The sequence below is a fragment of the Crotalus tigris genome, unplaced genomic scaffold, assembly GCF_016545835.1.
Source record: "Crotalus tigris isolate CLP2741 ecotype Arizona unplaced genomic scaffold, ASM1654583v1 scf7180000024452.453762, whole genome shotgun sequence".
NCBI classification, from domain to species: domain Eukaryota; kingdom Metazoa; phylum Chordata; class Lepidosauria; order Squamata; family Viperidae; genus Crotalus; species Crotalus tigris.
Window position 1 is genome coordinate 287,906 of NW_024100621.1, and position 20,469 is coordinate 308,374.

Here is a 20,469-nt window from a genome sequence, read left to right on the forward strand (position 1 = left end):
AAGTTACAATGGCATTAGAAAAAAGTGACTTATGATTTTTTTCACACTTATGACCATTCCAGCATCCTGTCAAGGTATTGATTTAACAGCTAACTAGCTTATGTAATGTAAGATGTAAGATGTAATGATGGGACTGACTCAGCAAAGTCTGTGTCTCTTTAAGAGCATTTGTATAAAGGGAAGGCTCTGCTGATGTGTTCCCTCTCTTCCGTTTTCCTGTGGTAACTGCTGTGTGTTGGATCCTGCTGTATTACCATGTATATTGTTCCTGGTGTATGATATTGTAGATAGTGTAAGATAAACCACCATTTAATATAGACCATTGTTTACTGTGTTTACTCCTGGGTTATCTCAGTGCAATAAGACTATGCATGCTCTGACACATACCCATGGTCATGTGATAAAAATTTGGATGCTTGGCAACTGGTATGTGTTTATGTCAGTGCAGTGTCCCCAGATTATGTGACCACCATTTGTAACCTTCCAGCCAGTTTCCAACGAGCAAAGTCAATGGGGAAAGCAGGATTCACTTAACAACCACGTGATTCACTTAACTGCAATGATTCATTTAATAACTGTGGCAAAAAGATGGTAAAATGGGGCACAACACACTTAACAACTGTCTTGCTTGGCAATGGAAATTTTGAGCTCAGGCGGATGTAAGTCAAGGACGACCTGTACCATCATTCAATCAGGTTGACTGGAATTTTGCAGAAGATGCAACATTCAGCAGATTGACACCCAGCTCAGAAGCCTTCCGGCAAATTTAGATTCCATTTTTCTTTTATATCCTACACAGATTCACAAACTCTGCCCCTAAGTAAATCATCCCTAGAATTCAGCCTTAAATAGTTTGTCTTTACCTGCATACTCCCTTTTCCAATGGTATATGGTGTTATTCTCAGATACCTACTTCCTTAGACTCCTTCCTGTTATTCACCATCTTAAAAAGTTTTTTCTTTTTTCTTTCTTTCTTTTTTTTTTTTTTTTGTGCTTGCCTTCCCATGTTTATTTGGAGTCATTTATAAGAGGATTGGTATCTTTGGAATTGCTTGCTCCTTGCAATATCTGCCCACCCTGTAAGACTGGCAAAGGTCCCTAATCTGAAGGAGTATTACATCAGGGGCTTGTAAGGAAGCCTTATTTGTGGCTACACCCCTTTTATTAAACAGCTCTTTGGGATTTAGAAAGTCCAATAAAACATGCCTGTTCCAGGAAGCCTTTCAAGAGTAAAGTGGATAGACTGTGGGTAATTTTCATTGGGAGAGTCTTTTTCTCAATGTAGAAGTCATGATTTACAACATACTTTGTTATTTATTTTAATCTTTGTTACCAATGCAGTATAGGTGTGATTTCATTTAGAGTTGGTTGCAATTTAATTGACTTTTAAATCTGATGAATAAATAATTAGAACAAAATCTAAAATTTGTCATTTAAAGTGTTTATTTTTTTTTCTGTTTTATCTATAGAATATCACAGGGAACATAGAAACCCGAAGGCACAAAGTACATGATAAACACTATCGAATAAAAATTACTGAATGAAACTATAACAATAAATACTCTTGAATATGCATCTCAATAGCTTGCAGACTTATATAAAATTCATGCTTTTTGAACAGCATAATTTTCCATATTACATTTTCATGATGCTGGCATCCCTTGACAAGTTGAAACAAGTTATTTTTTGTCCGTGAATATTGATTTTCAAACATCTCATATTTATTAATATCACACCTGAAAATAAACCACAAATGTAACAAACCAAATAACTATTTATTCTCTAAGAATTTCTGTCTTCTATTAAAAAACTCCCACAAAACTTTACATTGTAAGAGTGAACATGTATTTTGATAAACACACATATATGTAAAATCTGTTATAAATTACAACAAAAGGGTATAATATAAAACATACCTACTTTAGAATTACTGGTCCAACAATAAATATTGCTTGTATAGTAGCCTTGCCCCAGTAAATGCAAAGCTATAAAATATAGTCATGGCTTATTCTATTATTACAAGTATGGGATCAACAAGCAACAGAAGAATATTATGTTTTCATTTAAATAATGACTGATTTAACAGAGGCTAATATGCATAACTATCTAAAATATCTTCTAATTTCTGGAATCTAAATAGGATACTTACATGTTTAAAATTGATTGTTTCAGTTTCCTTGATACAAATGATTAGATTTGCAATCACAGACAGGATATGGGAAATAAATGAACTGTCTTTTTTTTAGATAATATAGACTGAATGAAGTTAAGAAGGATTTGTACAAGCTTCTTTGACAGGGATGTCATGCATTTACAAGGAAAGTTCTATTAATAGCTTTTCTGGGAGTTACAGGCTGTAGGTTGTAGGGCTGCTTTTAGTTATCTCCCAGGATTATAATGACGAAAGCATATTTGCAGCATCCAAGTGGAACTCCTTTCTCACACACAAACATGCTATGGGATATTGAAGGTACTATTTTGTCTGCTGCTGATCATATTAAACTGAGTTAAAACCATAGCTCTTTTGGCTTGATTAAAAAGAAACTAACTGTTCTGCCCTACTGGAAGATCTAAAGATGTTTTAGCATCTGTGAGTTTGTGAATTGGCAGGCTATGTGCTTCCTGGTGCCTCGGTATTCATGCACATGCATTGCCATTAGAATAAATCATGGCTTATATCTGTATGTAGTTTTACAGAACCGATTCGTGAAACAATGGGATTTAATTTAATCATCACTAAAGCTTCTCTTTTTCAGTGCTGCAACTGCAAAAATGACTCAGATCAAGTCCAGCCTCATCCATCTTTTCCACATCCCCAGAATTAATTCAGAAAGAAGATAAATCCTGAAGAATAGTAAGTACAGCAAGTGGCTAGAAAACTACTCTCCAAATTACAAAGAAGAACACTAATTAGCCAGTAGTTATTACTGTAAAATAGGAAGCATCCCTGATAAATAGGTGTAGCTGGAGCAAATATTACTGTAGGAAGTCAGAGAAATGCTTCAATGTTCAAGGTGACTTCAATGTTCAAGGATGCCTTAAAGTACTAAATGATTCCAAAAAAATATATCGGAGTTGCTCCAGTCATTTTCTGCAGGTTAAGAAAAATAGGGCTAGGAATGAAGTTGGCAAAATTCATGAAGGAAAGAGGAACCAAGAGCTGTCTTTTCTTAAATCATGTTTAGGTTGGTCCTGAAATTCTAATTCAAAATATTCATTGCTTTTAAGTAGATTCTAAATGTAACATGTGGTTTTAGCAAGTAGCTACCAGATTATATTTCAAAATGTATTTCAGTCTTGAGTTTTTATTTTCCTTAATGGAATCCCAAATGGAAAGAACGAAAACCTTTTTTAGTGAAGCCATGCTTAAAAACAAAAGAAGACAATAATGTGGTTCTATATGAAATTATTGCCATACTAAATGCTGTTGGATTTTGTGATAGTTTGAAAATCAACTTGTTTAACAGAAAATAAAAACAAATTGCCCATGTGCTTACATGTGGTTTTAAAAAGATTCTAATGAGAAACCTGATGCAAAAAAATTAAAAGAAAATTTGAAAATACCTATGTACTGTTCCTTTGGAAAAGTTTGAATTGACAGCATTTGTTGAGTGAAACCAATGGCTATGTCCAATGAATTTAGGCCACAAGCTTAATCTGGTTCATGAGTTAGGTCTATTTGGATTCATGCAATACCTTAAATCATAAATTAACCTAACTGGATGGGTTCTCATATCAGGGTAAGCTACAAAAAAATCCTAATTGACAGCTCGATTTCACCAACTAGACTAAGAATGTTAAATGAACTCAGCTCTTGGTTTCTTTCTCCTGGAGATTCTGACTGAGACAAAAAAGAAGCTATTGGATCTATCTTATAGTTTTTAAATGTGGAGGAAATTTTGACAGACTTTGATGTCCTGAAAATGCTTCAGAATGTACTGAATGGGTGTCAAAATAATTTCCACCACATTTCTGAGTACACCATTAATCATCTCGGTTCAATCTGGAACAAATAACCATATGAGAGGAGCACCATTAAAGTAGTATTCCTCCCCCATCCCTCCTTTACTGGAACATCAGAAGAAAGATTTTCTTGTTCAAATGAATGTGTGTACTTTAAAGGTGCAAGTTGTTGCTGTAACATTTCACTCCCCCCACACATTTGTTCTATCAAGATCAAACATTTATAAAGGACATCTATCTTCACCTCAGGTTCATCCATTTTTATTTCTCCTCTACAGAAAATGAAAAAGAAAAGGTTCCATTTGAAATGAGCTATGGTTTCATATGGCAGGTTTCTGCTTGTCTGCAATTCTTGTTTTTGTGTAAAACAGAAATTTGTTTGGAGCTGCTAAGATGGAAGGATTCACAGCATTAATATCATCATGAGCAATACCTAGTTAAAAGCAGACAATGCATTAAAATAGCCTCTTCAGTGACATTCACAGTGAAACACACATCCTATGTTTGTGAATATTTTGCTGTATTGCCTCACTTTTGATATAGCCATTTTCTAAAACACCAATATATTGTTTCAAAAGGCTCTATTCTCCTTATATTCTCCTTAAAAAGAGAGATAAATGTTCTGATTCATGTGCTATAATATAAATGCAGAGGTTTCAGTTGTCTGTTTAAGATCATCAAACCTAACTTGAATCCACATCTGTTTGCAAATAAGATTCAGAGAATCTTAAACTATTCTCCAAGGGGGTGGCCATCTTTCTTTGAATTTAGGACCATATTTGGCCTGAATGACAAACCAGGGGCCAAATTAAGATATAGCATGGATAATGAGGAAGGAAGAAAAATTAAATTAATATTTGATTACAATGAAACATAGTTAAGATTATTATTCTTTGGTAAATATAACTAAATGATTCATCTTTAAAATGAAGCTTCAGCTTAGATTTGTTGAGAATATGATGATGAGGCACTCCTTGATGTCTACTGTGCACAGAAAAGGATTTATTGAGGAATGAGAGTGTTTTTGTTTTTGAAATTTTCCTAATTCCAAGGTTCACTTAAAATTTCCTGGTGGATCCATCCTCATAGACACAACTTTTGCAGTTTGCTGCAACTAGAGTGGGATGTACTGTTTATCTGTTTTAAGGGACATGATTAGGGAAGAAGTAAGAAAAATCGTTCTTACTTCTTCCCATTACTGGTAAAAAAAATTATCTGCACTAGCTCCAGACTAGTATAGTCTCAGTGGTTTTATTTACTGTATATGCCAGCGTATAAGGTGACTTACGCAAGCATTAAAATTGGCGCCGAAGTCGGGGGTCATCTTATACGCCGAGTTGTCTTATACGCCGGAAATACTGGTAGTTTCCGGCGTATAAGACGACGTTCTAGGCATGCGACTCGGCGCCAAAGACGGGAGTCATTTTTATATGCCAGGTCGCCTTAAATGCCGGCATATACAGTATGTGTCTGGGGAACAATCAGATTTTGGAACTAGTGTATGGGTGTTACCATTCGACTTTCTTCCTGAAGCTGAATATTACAGAGAAAATATCCACATCTATCAGTTGAATTTGTATCAGTGCACTTCTGGCAAAAAGGTATGGACCTCCCTGTCTGTGCCATATCGACAAATATGTTCTTTGGTTGTCCTTCATGTAACACATGACTGTTCCCCAACACTAATTTTCCTAACCAGTCTATAGTAAATTAATTGTATTTGTTTTAACTCTTCACAGTTTATGGATTATAACTGTAATTCATTCAATAACCTTATAAATTAGAAATTCTTCAGATTACAGAACATCATTAATATTATTTGGTATTTGGTAGAAATAAATATAAAGAAAGTTAGGAACTATAGAAATAGTGTTTTGGTCAAAAACTATTTCCTCTCCCAGGTATCCTTTTTTCTAATAATTTCCATGCCATGCCATCTCTGGACTGAACTATTTGCAAGTAGAGCTGAAAGGTAATGAGCTTTGCCCATGCACTGGCTACAAGAGGCAAGATTATTTTTTTTTACACATTACTTAGGAGGGTAAGGAATCAGTGAGAATAAAAACAAGATACAGCAGAAGAGGGAGAAAAAATACAATCTAGGAAAGTCATTTTTCTAACACCTAAATAAAATTAAATTAAGTCTGCCAAATATGTGTATATGGATGTGCATACACACTCACATTCATCTTTCATAATTCTGCATAAAACACTAGTGTTTATCTTTAAATGAGTAATTACCAGATCCTTTCATTGCAATAGTAATGCTAGCAAAAGTCTTTTTAATGGAAATATTATTGTTTCTGATCTGCAAGTTAGATACCATTGTGCCTTTGGAACAATTTTGTTCTCATTAATGGCTAATTTATGAAAAGACAACTTCTTGAAAGTACTTTTACTGCAAACAACTGCTTGATTCAGGTACTTTTCTTTCAAAATTGCTATTAATAAGACTGTTCCATCAATTTTCCCATGGCTTAGGGGGCATGAAATCTGGTACAGTCAGAAGAAGACATCTGCATGACTGCTCCAGAATAAGGATCCTTTCACATGACCACACACTTGCCTTTCAGTTTTTCTTTTCTTTTCTGCTGCTTGCTTTTCTTGCCATCAATTTGTAAACTCACAGTCCGACGTTTCTCCAAATTCAGCAGCTCTTGGAACAACTCCTTGACATTGTGGTTCATTTTAGCCGATGTCTCCATGAAGGCACATTTCCATTTTTTGGCCATGGCTTCTCCATCAGTGGTTTGTACCTCTCGGTTGTGATCCTCATCATTCTTGTTTCCCACCAGCATGATTGGAATGCTCTCCGTATCCCCTTTGATCTGACATATCTGTTCATAAATGGGCTTGAGTTCCTCCAAAGATTGCCGGCTGGTGACTGAATAGACCAAAATGAATGCGTGTCCTTTGGAAATAGACAAGCGTTGCATGGCAGGAAATTGATGACTCCCTGTTGTGTCAGTAATCTGCAAAGTGCATATGCTCTTATCGCAGCTGATCACCTGCCGGTAAGTGTCTTCAATTGTAGGGATGTAACTGTCTCTGAAGGTGCCTTTAACAAATCTCAGGACCAGTGAACTTTTGCCAACTCCTCCTGCTCCAAACACCACCACCCTGTAATCATTACTTTGCTCTGGCATGTTTTCTGATTTTCTTTTTCAATGAGGAAAGAAAGTCTGCAGTGATAAAAAATATATACATATATAAAGTTATTAATAATCTTATTAAATAGTTCATCAAAAATCTCAGAATGAAATATATGAGAACAGTTTGCAAAGTCATGAAACTTCATCGTCAGAGAGTCTCTTTCATCTGACCTGGAATCTGCAATACAGATCAGACCAGGGAATTAATAGTAATGATTGATTCATTGAACTCATTTTGAGTACTTGATTTTAGGATGCAAAGCAGAAATGTTTATTATCAGAGTCACATAAAAAGCTATTTAACTATGATGATGAAAGAGTTTATGGATCTGCCAACCGTGATCCATTGCTGTGATATTTCTATATCTAATTATTTTCTTGGTTTTTGAATGAGACAAACTTTATTAGGAGATGCAAAGATTGGAAGATGCTTTGGATTTTGCCTTGCTAGGAGGAGATTGCAAGATAAGCCTTTTCTTAATAGCCCCGTCATAGAACCTTTTGTCTCTCCCAAAAGCAAGAACAGGCTTCTTCACTTTGGTTATACTCGTGCAGAAGCTTCTCCTGAATTTGCAAATGATAGAAGAGATAAGGGGTTGTGGAGGCTTCAGAGTGCACCTAAATCAAATACATTAAAGTGATGCAAAGTGCTTCGTTGACACAAATTACATTGTCTCTTTGTCTTGACAAAGAAAATAATGGCACTGCCTTGAACAGCTAAGCATTCATTACCCTTACTACTGTTTTAATTTCAAATGTATTTTAATAAATGCAGGTAAATTAAACATGGTTCAACATAGTTGCTGAAAGTCAAGCGTGTTTAGTTTAAAATTAGGCTTGGAATTATGAAGTTCACTGGCCTACTTTAGGGAAATTTATGGGTAACTAATCTTGCATTTCAATTCTGAAAACATACAATGCAATATGGAAAGGATACAATGTTATCCATGTTTTCAGAAGTTTTCAAGAACTTTCCATCAAGATTTTTTTGAAAATTTCTCCTCATATTGAGGGAAGTATGAACTTCTTGATCTTGTTTTTGAAGTGAGATTGGTGCATCAAGAATCCTACATAAATCTGTTTCATTTTTGATATGCAGAATGTGCAGCCTCTGACATTTTTAATATGTTCAGTCCCTACATGTGATTACCAGCAAAATATCACATTAAAAGAAAATGAATACATTTTCAGAATTTATTCATGCATGGTAATACAAGAAGGAGATCTATCAAGGGAAAGAGGAAGTTGAAGAAATTGAATGCTGCACAGGCTGCAAAACTTCCCAACCTGTTACTAAGCAGACTAAAAATCAGAATAAATGTATTCTTTTCTTGCTGCTTGTTATAAGAAGTTTTGTCTCATTTGCAGTTTTTTCCTATCAGTTATTAGTCAAGTTTGGCTATGTATTGATAACATGCGGGCCTACACAGTTCAGTCCACGTGCAATAAATTTTATTTTTTTAATTATTTTAATATGTAATATGTATAATTTTGTATATATTGTTACGGTTATGCATTAATTTTTATAAATGTGTTATACATATTAATAAATAAAATAGTCAAAATTGCTTATCATGCTAAGCCAAAATAGTTAAGAAGGAAAAATCCTAAATATGTTCACTTTATCCTTCTTTGAGATGTATGGGTACAAAACTCCCATATCATGCAACCGCAAGAAATCAATTTGCCTTCAGCCATGAAATACATTTAGTGAAGAGACAATGCTATCTTATAATATCTTTTATGTGAATACACCTACAATGTTATTTCAACATTCCAAATGTGTAGGCAATTTAAATTGCAATTTGTTGTCTTCAACATCTGATATTGACGAAGTGGTCTTACTGTTTGGGGGGGGTATTATTGTTGAAAGCCATTTGGGTTTTTGTTTCATAAGATAAACAGTCATATAGGTCGAATAAATGAATGAATGAATGAATGAATGAATGAATGAATGAATGAATGAATTTCTTGGAAATTTAAGTTGTGCTTCCAAATATTACAAAATGCCAATAAGATTTCAATGCCCTGTTTACAAATATAACAAAACCTGGGGAGGTGTTGCACATCTGTACATGTCTCAGTTGCCCATCTTGAGATTAAGAGGCTTAGGCTGCAAGTGCATACTTACCTGAGATTAAACTCCACCAAACTGGAGACTATTTTTGAGTAGACAAAATAGGTTTGTGTCATCAGAAACCAATCAAAGCATAGCTTTGGTGCTGAGAATATGCAAAATCTTGCTGGTGGATCTGTTCCATTTTTACTATCCTACAAAAGAACTGCTTTTTAAGCAGAATACTAATCAGAAGAATTAACGATTTCAAAAAAGGTTTCCTGAATCAATTTAGTTTATGAGACTAGCCAAGTCATACTAAATTTAGCTAAGAAGCAAAAATGTCAGATTTAATGAAATATAATTAGAATTCTTTAGAGTTTTTTCCTGAGCAAACAAATATTGTAATACTGCAGGTTCTTTAATAAGATCCCCATAGTGCAATTCTTTTTGTCCTTCAATGCTGTCCCACAAAGATTAGAACAGACTGAATTGCCTCTCTATTATCAAAGAATGGTTATGATAGTTTGCACACAGCATGCCCCCAACCCCATGGGGATAAAATTAGATGCTAGCAGCAATAGCATTTATATTCCCTGGGGGGGAAAATGGAGCTAGAATGGGATGGCTATAAATTTGTCCTTCCATTCTTCCTGGAGCTCCACCATCCTATTGCCTCAAAACCCGCATGGAAAATTGAATTCCAGGGGGAGCAAATAACTGGAGAAATAGAGAAATGTTAGAAAAGAGAATCTGAAGGTTAAATCCCTGTTTCTACCTTATCCCCACTCCCAGCCAAACAGGGAAACATGGATTATTCATCACTTCATTTCCAGCTAATCTTACCTGTTTAAATGTGCTCTGATATCTAAACCAATATTCTAGACCCAGGGATATTATTTACATTAGCTAACAACTGATACCGAAGAGAATTCTGACTGCACAAGTTTCCTCATGAGAAGGGACCACGCGATGCCAAGGAATCAGTCCCTAGAATTGCAAGCTAAACTCTTGTTCATTTTCAAGGGTCGAGGGTGCCTTCAGACGAATTTAGAGGTTTCTAAAAGGACTAGACAAAGTCAAGGAAACTTGAGATATAAATAGTTATTTGTGTTGATAGCAGTTATTACCTCTACAATCTGAGTCAACATATCTTAAATATCAACTGCTAGGAAATAACAGTTGAAGAGGCATATTAGCCTCTTATAGATGAATGCCTTTGGTTATCCTGAATGCCTTTGGCTATACATTTGCAGATTACCTTAGTCTGGTGTTCTCCAGATTGTAACTCCAAGAATTCTGACAGGTGAAATTCAAAGCATTGTAGTCCAATAATCTGGAGACTACTAAATCAAAAAAGTTGCTTTAAAGCCAAAATGAGTTTACATCGTGTTTTTATATAGGAGCATCTATAGTGACTTTTCTGGCTTCCAAACACTGAGTACAACAGAACAATAAAAAAATCCCATACTTTTTAAACATGCATTACACGCATAGTACATATGTGAAAGGGGAGCACAGTTTCAAACACTTAGTCACACTTGCTGTTTTCAAGCTAGCGAATGTCTTGTCACTCTTGTCTCAATAAACGTGTGGTGGACATATCTATCACTGATTGACCACTAGGCTATGTTTCCAATTTCACCAAATGGTACAAAGTTATTCATTTTGCTCTTTTGAAAATAATTAAAATGATCTTTGGATTTCACTGCGCTCAGTTTAATTATAGAAGAAAAAGCATTTACATCAGCTACTTTTAAAGCCATTTGGAAATAACATATATTGCTCAAGGATGTGTGATGTCTTAGGCTGCTATCCAATATACATTTATTGGGGTGCGTTCCCCAATAGGGGATAATATAGAATTGTGCTGTTGGTAAATATGTAATTACAAGAAAACAGAAAAATTTGAAAATTCAATATCAAAGAAAGCCTGGACAGTATTGTCAATCAATGTTGACCATACTAGAATGGAGGGATTAAAAATACATTGAAATAGACTAAAAAGGAAGCAGAGGCCAACAAATCATTTCTATTTTGCTTTTAGTCCATTCCAGACATCTGGACAATCTTGAAATATATTAATAGTATTGGGTATAAGAATGCCAAATTATCATGCAAATTTCTTCCTTCATCATGAAAAACACCCTCAGGGAGTGACTGAAATCACTGCAATTTATTTATTTATTCATTCTTTCAAATTATATAGCTGCCCATCTCACAAAAAAAGTCACCCTGGGCATCATACAATAAAACTACAAAATAGAATCCACAATTTCCTTGTAAACCAGGAAAAAGTATTATACTAACAGAAACGCCTTTGTGTAAATGTATATTCATGCATGAAAAGAAAAGGGATTTTAATGCAGAAATACATAATACTTAATGCAGTATGAGGCTTATGTGTCCTGTGAAAAAAATAACACCTGAAGAATTTATCTTCTGATCATATACTGCTTATATTGACTTTTGTTAAACTTTAAAATGTCATTGTTGTCCCAAGCCTTGAGGGTGATGGTGATTAAGTTCTACAGGTAAAAAAATAAAAAAAATTAAACAATAGAATTTTAGTAAGTGCTAAATTTATTGTAATAATATGACAGCTGTAACTTTGAAAATGTCTTTCATTTGATTCCTAAAACCAATAGTTTTCACCCTTTTATTATATTTACTCAGTTTATATCCTGTTCTCTCACTATAAAAGCTGAAATAATACCCAAAGGCAATGAGAAAGATGGTTGATTCATAACTTTAAACCTGCTGAATGCTTTCGTCCTGCGATTGTTCTGTACCCAGTATCTGCTATCAAAAGTAATTGCCTCAATTTGCCTCATGGTAATATAGAGGAGTACAGAGATGGTGTTGAAGAAAATATACAGCAGCTTTTCCAAAAACATCAATTTAGTCTGGAAAGATAGAAGTAGGCAAGGAAGAAACTCAAAACCGAACCTTCTTGACTCTCTTTTGTATAAGTGGGGGGGGGAGAGAAAAATTCTGTTTAGTTTTCAAAATTCTGTTACTATTGCATATATCAATTAAGCAGAGTTCCTCTGTTTCTTGGGTGTCCGCTTCCTGACTAATCTGGTTTGGTGAAAAATATGACTTTCTCTAGAGCAGTGATTCTCAACCTTTCTAATGCCGTGACCTCATAATACAGTTCCCCATGTTGTGGTGACCCCCAAGTGGGTGTGGCCACCAATAAGAGGGATTAGGACAGCTAGGGAAAAGGGAAAAAAATGGCGGACAGCATGGTTTGGCGACCCCCGTGAAATGGTCATTCAACCCCAAATGGGGTCCCGACCCACAGGTTGAGAACCACTGCCCTAGAGTGTCTTATGCAAAATTGCTAGGTGGATTTCTATTTTTTATTAAATAATAGTTATATAATTTAACTATTTAATAAAAATGGCTGCAATAATTTAATAATAAAGTTAAAATAATTATCTAAGAGTAATTTCTACTTTTTATTCTAGTACTGATCATGCAATGCTACTTAAAGTCTAGTCTAGTGTGGCATTGGTACTCATAAATTGATATAAATATGGACCATCTTCTTATGATCTATCCACTGCATCTACCAGAGAAAAATATAAAAACATATGAAGAATACCACTGAGGCTAGTGGCATTATCAACCAAGCATTTTGTCATTTACATGATCAACCAAATAGATCTGGGGAAATTCACAAGCCAGACATGAAAGCAATAGCTCTACAGTATCTAGTCACTTGAATTGTTTATTTTTTTAAAATTGAACTTTAAAGAAAATATATAAGCAAGAAGAAATACTGAAAAAAATAAGACAATATAATAAAAGTGAATAAATCATGGATTGAAAAATGTCCTGGAGAATATACCCTTCTAACAGGCTACTAATTAGTTGTAAATAGTTAGGTATATTTTATATAACATTTAAAATGCTAACAATTACCACTAAATTAAAAATGAATATCAAGAATCATGTTTAACATAATAGAGATCACTGAATAAGTTCAATAAAATCATAGGTTACAATAAATTCAATCCACATTACTAAGAGTCTAAATGTCCCTTCTGAAATTGGAATATATAGATAGACACAAATTTGAGGTATCGTGAAAATTCATGTATTATATTAATAGTCTAAAAATGGCTTCCAGTTTACAGTAAGTTGAAATTTATGTCAGGTTTACTTTTAAGGTACGAAGGTATTCTGAACATTGAAGCATACCCCCACAACTTGTTAGTCATTCTCCCATTGAAGGCCTGGATACATCTCAGTAAGAGATAGATAGATAGATAGATAGATAAATAGATAGATAGATAGATAGATAGATAGATAGATAGATAGATAGATAACCTTTATTGTCATTTTTTTACTGTGGGCACAACAGTATGGTATATGGTACCCTTGCAGTAGTTATCACATCTAAGACTAATTCAGGATCTCATGAAGATTTGGTAAGGTTCAATAAGAATGTTATAGGTGGAAGGGGAAATTCAGCTTGTAAAATTTATCTCATTTTAACATGGATTGTTTTCTAATAATTGCTACCAAAAAGAAGTAATCCAACTTGCTCAATAAAATGTCAGCAATTTACTTTGAATTTTAGATTGAAAGAAAATTGGAATAAGATGTTTTGATTGCTAAAATAACTGTTTTTAAAAAACTGCTGGAAATGCAAAGCCACTAATAATTAAAGATTCTGAGAACGCGTAACCACTAGATAGTCCATTACTCTACAACATTTTCCAAACCCCTTTTAGAATCAACTACGTTTATGGGTGCTATCACATTTCCTAGCACCAAAGCCCAAACTATATCTGTCATGTAAGCAAATGCTTTTACTCTTTCTGAAAATCTCTAATTTCTAAAGGTTAATTTTTAGAAAAATTCAAAATGGATTTAATTCATTTATATATATTTTTTAACTTTACAATAATTTTGCAATGGTTTATCAAACAATTTAAAATTTTTAAATTCTGTATTAAGCTTTGAATGTAATAAATATTTTAATACTTAATAAACTGATGCTTTAAAGCAGACCTTTGAGGGATTTTGAAAAAAGAAAACAGATTTCTCTAGCTTTATCAACCGTATTCAATCTATAACGTGTCCCCGCATGGCTCAAAACAATACCCATCGGGATTTCCCATCTAAATGGCATCGATCTAGCTTTAAGCTCATTAGCTAAGAAAGCAAAATCTTTCCTGATTTATTATTAAAATAAATCATTTTAAAATAGTGAATATTAAAATTATTTTAGGTCTGAATATGGAGCGTTATTAGTGAAATATCAAAATGTAATAGTTTTGCTTACAGGATTGACTGTAATGTCTATAATGGAAAAGATCATATATTTTTAAAATAAAATCTGATGAGTTTTTTTTAAAAAAAATAACTGAAATTAGGATAATTTTCCAGTGACCACTAGAAATCTACATTAAGCAGGAAAAATAAAGAAATAATTATGTATTCTCATTACTATCCAATATTGATTTTTAGTGTGAGCTGCAGAGCATTAGAGGAAGGATGCAAACTGGAAATTGATAAGCTTTTATCTTAGTTCCTTTTCTTTAGAAAACACTTATTTTAGAAAGAGGAAAAGATACTAGCATTGTAGCAGCAACTAATCTACTCTCTTCCCACAATCTCAATGCAAAGTTTTTTTTATATACATTTTTATTGCTTTTAAAAATAGTAACAGAAAAAGAAAAAACAAAAGATACAAAACACAAAATTATTTATACTGTATATTTTGGGTGTTTTTATATTTTATTTTGCCACTTATTTTTTAAATTTATGCATTTTTTTCATTGCAACCTTAATGCAAAGTTTTTACTCTGTTAGATAAAGCACACACTGACAGGCCTATTACATTAAAGGAATAAAAAAAGAGTAAAGAAATTTAGATAATGGTTTCTGGACTTTCCCCCCACATTTTGGAAATGTTTTATAATCCTTAGCTTCTCACTTTGATCTAGATCAGTGCTTCTCAACGTTTGTGTGACGGCGACCCCCGTCACACAAACGTGCCGCGCATGCGTGGTGCCCCCCCATGCGCAGCGCCCCCCCATGCACGGTGCCCCCCCATGCACGGTGCCTCCCCATGCACGGCGCGCATGCGCGGTGGCGCCCCCGAGGGGGAAAAATGGCGGATCGCCTTGTTTGGCGACCCCCGAGAAATGGTCGATCGACCCAAATGGGGTTGCGACCCATAAGTTGAGAACCGCTGATCTAGATGCTCAGCGCAGCATAGTTTGAAAAGATGAACTATCTTTTTTTTTATTCAGATTGTAATAGCTATAGATATGGTTACAAATGTAACTATTTGTCTCTTTTAACAAGCTAGACCAGGGGTAGGCAACCTCGGTTCTTTTCTGACTCGTGGACTTCAACTCCCAGAATTCCTGAGCCAGTCACACTGAGGGGAAAGGGAGAGGTTTCCAAGCTGAGCCATGCTGGCTCAGGAATTCTGGGAGTTGAAGTCCACGAGTCATAGAAGAGCCACGGTTGCCTAACCCTGAGCTAGACAGACAGACAGACAGACGAAAGAGAGAGAGACAGAGAGACAGAGAGACAGAGAGAACAATGACTAAATTTAGGTTAATTATCCAGTAGTTTTTATGCATTGTTTATAACAATCAGAATAGATGCATCACAGCTGCCTGATTATCTCCATAGGAAACCATTTGGTAGTGCAAAGAAAAAATTAAATATTAGTCTGAATCTTGAAAAATGAGCTAAGAATTGCAAGAATTGTGGAGCTGGTTAAATTTGTGGTTTTAAAAGTTTGAGCAATAAAGGACATAGACTTGCCTACCAATACAGGTAGTCCTTGACTTCATTTAGTGACTGTTTGAAGTTACAATGGCACTGAAAAAAAGTGATTTATGACCATTTTTCACACCTATGACCATTGCAGCAACTCCATGGTCACGTGATCAAAATTTGGCTGCTTGGCAACTGGCATGTATTTATGACAGTTGTCCCCAGGGGTCACATGGTCGCCTTGTGTAACCCTCTGACAAGCAAAGTCAATGGGGAAGCCAGATTCGCTCAACAGCCGCGTTACATCACAAAATAAGGCAAAATTCACTTAACAAATGTCTCACTTTGCAACAGAAATTTTGGGCTGAATTGTGGTCATAAGAGGGAGACTACCTGTAGTTGCTTTTTCCTACTAGAGCTATTCTGCCACATTTTGGCACATTTTATTAAGCATGTAACACTCATTTCTTTCAATGGTGCTCCTACAAGTCAGCCAATATACTGTGGGCCCTCAGAAGCTTTTGGGCTACAATTCTCCTCCATGCTGATTAGGTTAGATTATGATTTGTAGTCCAATGTCTGTGGTACAAATATTATAATCTCCCTAAACAGTTTTTTTTTTCGGATTACTCATCATTACAAAGAATTTGGGGTAGTTGGGGTTTTTTTAACAAAATACTCCTGTAATAAAATTCCTCCAATTTAAAGCTGTTTCATTTTATACAGCCCAGACTAATATTACATATTTTTAAAAATGAGAGATATTGATGACAGTAATACTTCACAACACTAAAAGAGAGCTTCAGAATCAGCAAGTTCAAAGAAGAATAAACTATATAAATAACTATAGAGTTTTTTGATTAAAAATATAGAAGGTTTGGTCATAGAGTAGCATATCCATACTAGGTATTCCTTGCAGGCAATACTCTATGGCCATATTGTTTTAATAACCTAGTGTAGAGTTAAACAATCTTATACAAGATTATGACAAAAGATGCCAATATGGCTAAATTCAAATGCTTCTGTGTATGCATTTCTTCATTTGCTGGCTAGGATTAAAATTGAACATTTGTGCATCACTATTGAGCTGTAATCCTTGCTTTAAAATGATTGTATATAGTAAAATGAAAGCTAATTTAGGTTATGCCTAAATTAATATTATTCTATGACATAGAAATACAATTGAATACAGAGAGGCTTTCTTCTGAATATAGAGTTATAGATTTATGTAAATAATGAAAAATTATTCAGAATTCATATCAATATCAGCCAACACTCAAATTTTTGACAAAACAACAAAGTTTATTAGTCAAACTTTTTAAAAGTATGATTATATGGAACAGAAACATAAATGCCTATAAATATAGGCACTTGTATGAAAACATGCAATGTTAGAAGCTGTTATGATATTATGATTCTTAACATATTCTTCTATGAAAGGGCAAAAATAATATGAAACAAAATAATCATAAAATGCTGATTTCCCATATTTCCTTGATTAAAATTAATTTAAGGAAAATGATTATCTGGATCATTAAGACATACCTTGGCTTATAAATAAAAAAGGTATCTTTAAAGATTACTTGCTGTAAACACACTAGAGATTAATTTTTTGTTTGTTTAAAATAATAACTGCTTCTTTCAATCTGAATAAATTCAGACACATTTGCCAAGGCATGTAAGACAAAATTCCTGAACCTGTCTACTAAATATTCTGAACATTTTGAAAGATGCTGAGCTACATAAAGTTCCCTTTTGCAAAGCTTCTTTTTGCCTTTCAAAATCTATGTATATGAATGATGTCTCCTCACATCCTCCCCCCCTTCCTTTCAAAAAAAAATCTCTTTTTTTTAAACAAACCCTGTTTCTAATGCTTGAACAGAACTACACATATATTGCACATTTATTTCCTTAGATGAAAATTGGAAACATTCAGTGAGCATCATTTAGTGTTCCATATAGAACGGAGATTTGCAAAATGGTTAAATTTAAAGCAACAACAACATAGAAACTTACCTGAGGGAAATAAGTCTGATCTATACCATTCAGTTTTTGTCTGTCATAGTAGTAGAGAGATTTGGGTAAGGGAGAGGAAGAGGGAGAGGGAGAGAGAGAGAGAAATAGTGAGGATGAGATAGAGTCGTTTGCTATGACAGATAGCTGGCTGATTTTCTTCTATCCAGCTGAAACTCAATTCCCTTTCCCTCTTTTATGGCCGATCAGCAACTGTTCTGGGGGGCTTTTTGCATCACTTATGGGGCTCATGGGCTTACCTTCTGCCTTCCTATAGATGCTGGGATTGTGGTTAATGCTAGCGCTAGGGAGTGACAAGCTCCCTCCAGTCACACTCCTTCTTCCTCTCGCGGTGAACCAGCTGTAGCTTTAGCTGCTGCTTCAGCTGCTATTAGTACCTCAATGGCGACAGCAGATCTCATCTAAGCTTTTAACTGCCACCTACTGAATAAATAAGGGATGCACATCTTTTACAAGGAGCTGCATTTTCCCTTTATATATTTATTTAGTGGCTGATTTCTGGTCGCTCCTTTCTGCCTTGGAGGGAATCTTCCAGAGCTCAGAAATATTATTCCATAAACTGCTACAATTGTGCCTGAAAAGTAGCTTTCTTCTTCCAGCCTCAAAACTCAACTAGAAGAAACCAGGATCTAGCACAACAGAATGTCAGCATCACAAAACCTATAAAGTTGGCCAAGTTCAGCATAGGGTGTACACTTATGGCAATTTCCAGATGGAGCTGCAGATCCAGTCACAGACTAAGTTCATCTTCTGGCAATTTTAGGATACTCTTCGTGGGAAAATTCTATTGTTCTAAATCCTGATTTTTTTTTCCAGTTGAGCTGTGAAATGTTTGTTCAATAGCAGCTACCCATTTACAAGCAGAGAAAGTGATTTGTTTCATTATAATGGATTGTGTGGGATGTATGAGGCAGTCACTAGAGCAGGGGTAGGCAACCTTGGCTCTTTTATGACTCGTGGACTTCAACTCCCAGAATTCCTGAGCCAGCCAAGCTGGCTCAGGAATTCTGGGAGTTGAAGTCCACGAGTCATAAAAGAGCCAAGGCTGCCTACCCCTACACTAGAGAAACATTTCTCAATGTAGCAACTTGAAGACATCTGGACTTCAACTCCCAGAATTCCCCAACCACTACTGCTAATAATGCATAATTGGATTGAAGAAGGAGTTAGAATAATATAGTAAAAGCAGATCAGAACCATCACAATTATCACAAGACTTCTGAGTATTCTTTTTTATGGAAGAAAAAGGGTGTTTTTTTTTTCTCAGAGTGAACTGAGATGGGCAGGACAAGACATTTTTGTTACTAAGTAGATAAGGATTGATTGTTTGATTGAGATCTCTCAACATGCATCTCTCAGGAACTTTTTATTGGTTAGTTCTTTACCAGCATTACAGAATCTCAAATATATCCCTCTAATGTCCTGATATCCAAAAAGAGTCAAAAGAGCCTGATTTCACCTTGTGGGCTATAGAAAGGTTGCCAGAAAATGTCCTGTGGTCAGTTTGGTGCTGAAGAAATTTTGATGTCAAAATTCATTTTCTACACTTTAGACTAACTTTTTTTTTAAAGCAAGAAAAAAGGATGCAAATAAGAACAATGAATGTTCTGTGGGTAGAAAGATGAACTGAAGCAATAACAACACTGCCATTGCTATTATAAATTAGCAATAATGAATGCTCAGCTTTGGAAGATGTTGAGTGTAGATGCTGCATTTGGACCTGGCAATCCATTTTCTCAATCCTAGAAAAATTGAATCTTTGCTTGTTACTCTCAAGAACATTCCTATTTTGATTATAACTTTGTTGGTATTCAGAATACATGAAAACTGTGCAAGTGAATGTGCTACAGAGAGTGTGCTACAGAGAATGTGCTACAGTTAGAATAGTGTCTAACACAATGTTTCTTAACCTGGCACCTTTCAGATGTGTGGACTTAACAGAATAAGAGAGTTGGAAGGGACCTTGGAGGTCTTCTAGTCCAATCCCACACTCAAGCAAGAGACTCTTGAAGATAAGGGGGGGGGAGTATTCAAACTTGCAACATTCAGTTACCATAAACTTAATATAAAGTAGCATTAGCATTCATAACTCTGGCATCCTTGTCTGATTACTTTGAAGAACTCATAGTAATACAGTATATGTCCATCAAAACTGAATTTAGTATAAACTTAATGGAGAAAAAGTAAACACGTGTAAACAAATTGATTGTCTGTTACATTGATACTATAGCATTTGTGAGGAAATTTTTGAATTTTGAATGCAGTATTTAGTAAGAGCTAGAGCAGTCTTGCCCCAGAAGACATATGTCTGTAGACCAGTGGTTCTCAACCTTCCTAATGCCACGGCCCTTTAATACAGTTCCTCATGTTGTGATGACCCCAACCACAAAATTATTTTTGTTGCTACTTCATAACTGTAATTTTGCTACTGTTATGAATCGTAATGTAAATATCTAATATGCAGGATATATTTTCATTGTTTACAAATTGAACATAATTAAAGCATAATGATTA

At 34.8% G+C, this 20,469-nt stretch overlaps 1 protein-coding gene across 3 annotated transcripts; it reads right to left on the reverse strand.

Moving 5' to 3' along the window:
* Positions 1 to 1,425: 1,425 nt before the first annotated feature.
* On the reverse strand, positions 1,426 to 18,335 carry DIRAS2 (DIRAS family GTPase 2). Of its 3 annotated transcripts, XR_005555330.1 has the most exons (4): positions 18,195 to 18,335; positions 17,938 to 17,977; positions 2,150 to 7,145; positions 1,426 to 1,736 (listed from the first exon to the last, which is right to left on the reverse strand). XR_005555330.1 is itself a non-coding variant. In XM_039332177.1 (3 exons), the coding sequence occupies exon 3, from the start codon at positions 7,107 to 7,109 to the stop codon at positions 6,510 to 6,512; it is 600 nt and encodes a 199-aa protein (XP_039188111.1). In that variant the 5' UTR covers positions 7,110 to 7,145; positions 17,938 to 17,977; positions 18,195 to 18,335; the 3' UTR covers positions 1,426 to 6,509. The 3 variants fall into 3 exon arrangements, 2 of the variants coding, with proteins under 2 accessions (XP_039188111.1, XP_039188112.1); XM_039332177.1 differs by having other exon boundaries at positions 1,426 to 7,145; XM_039332178.1 differs by lacking the exon at positions 17,938 to 17,977 and having other exon boundaries at positions 1,426 to 7,145; positions 18,195 to 18,323.
* Between the last annotated feature and the right edge of the window lie 2,134 nt (positions 18,336 to 20,469).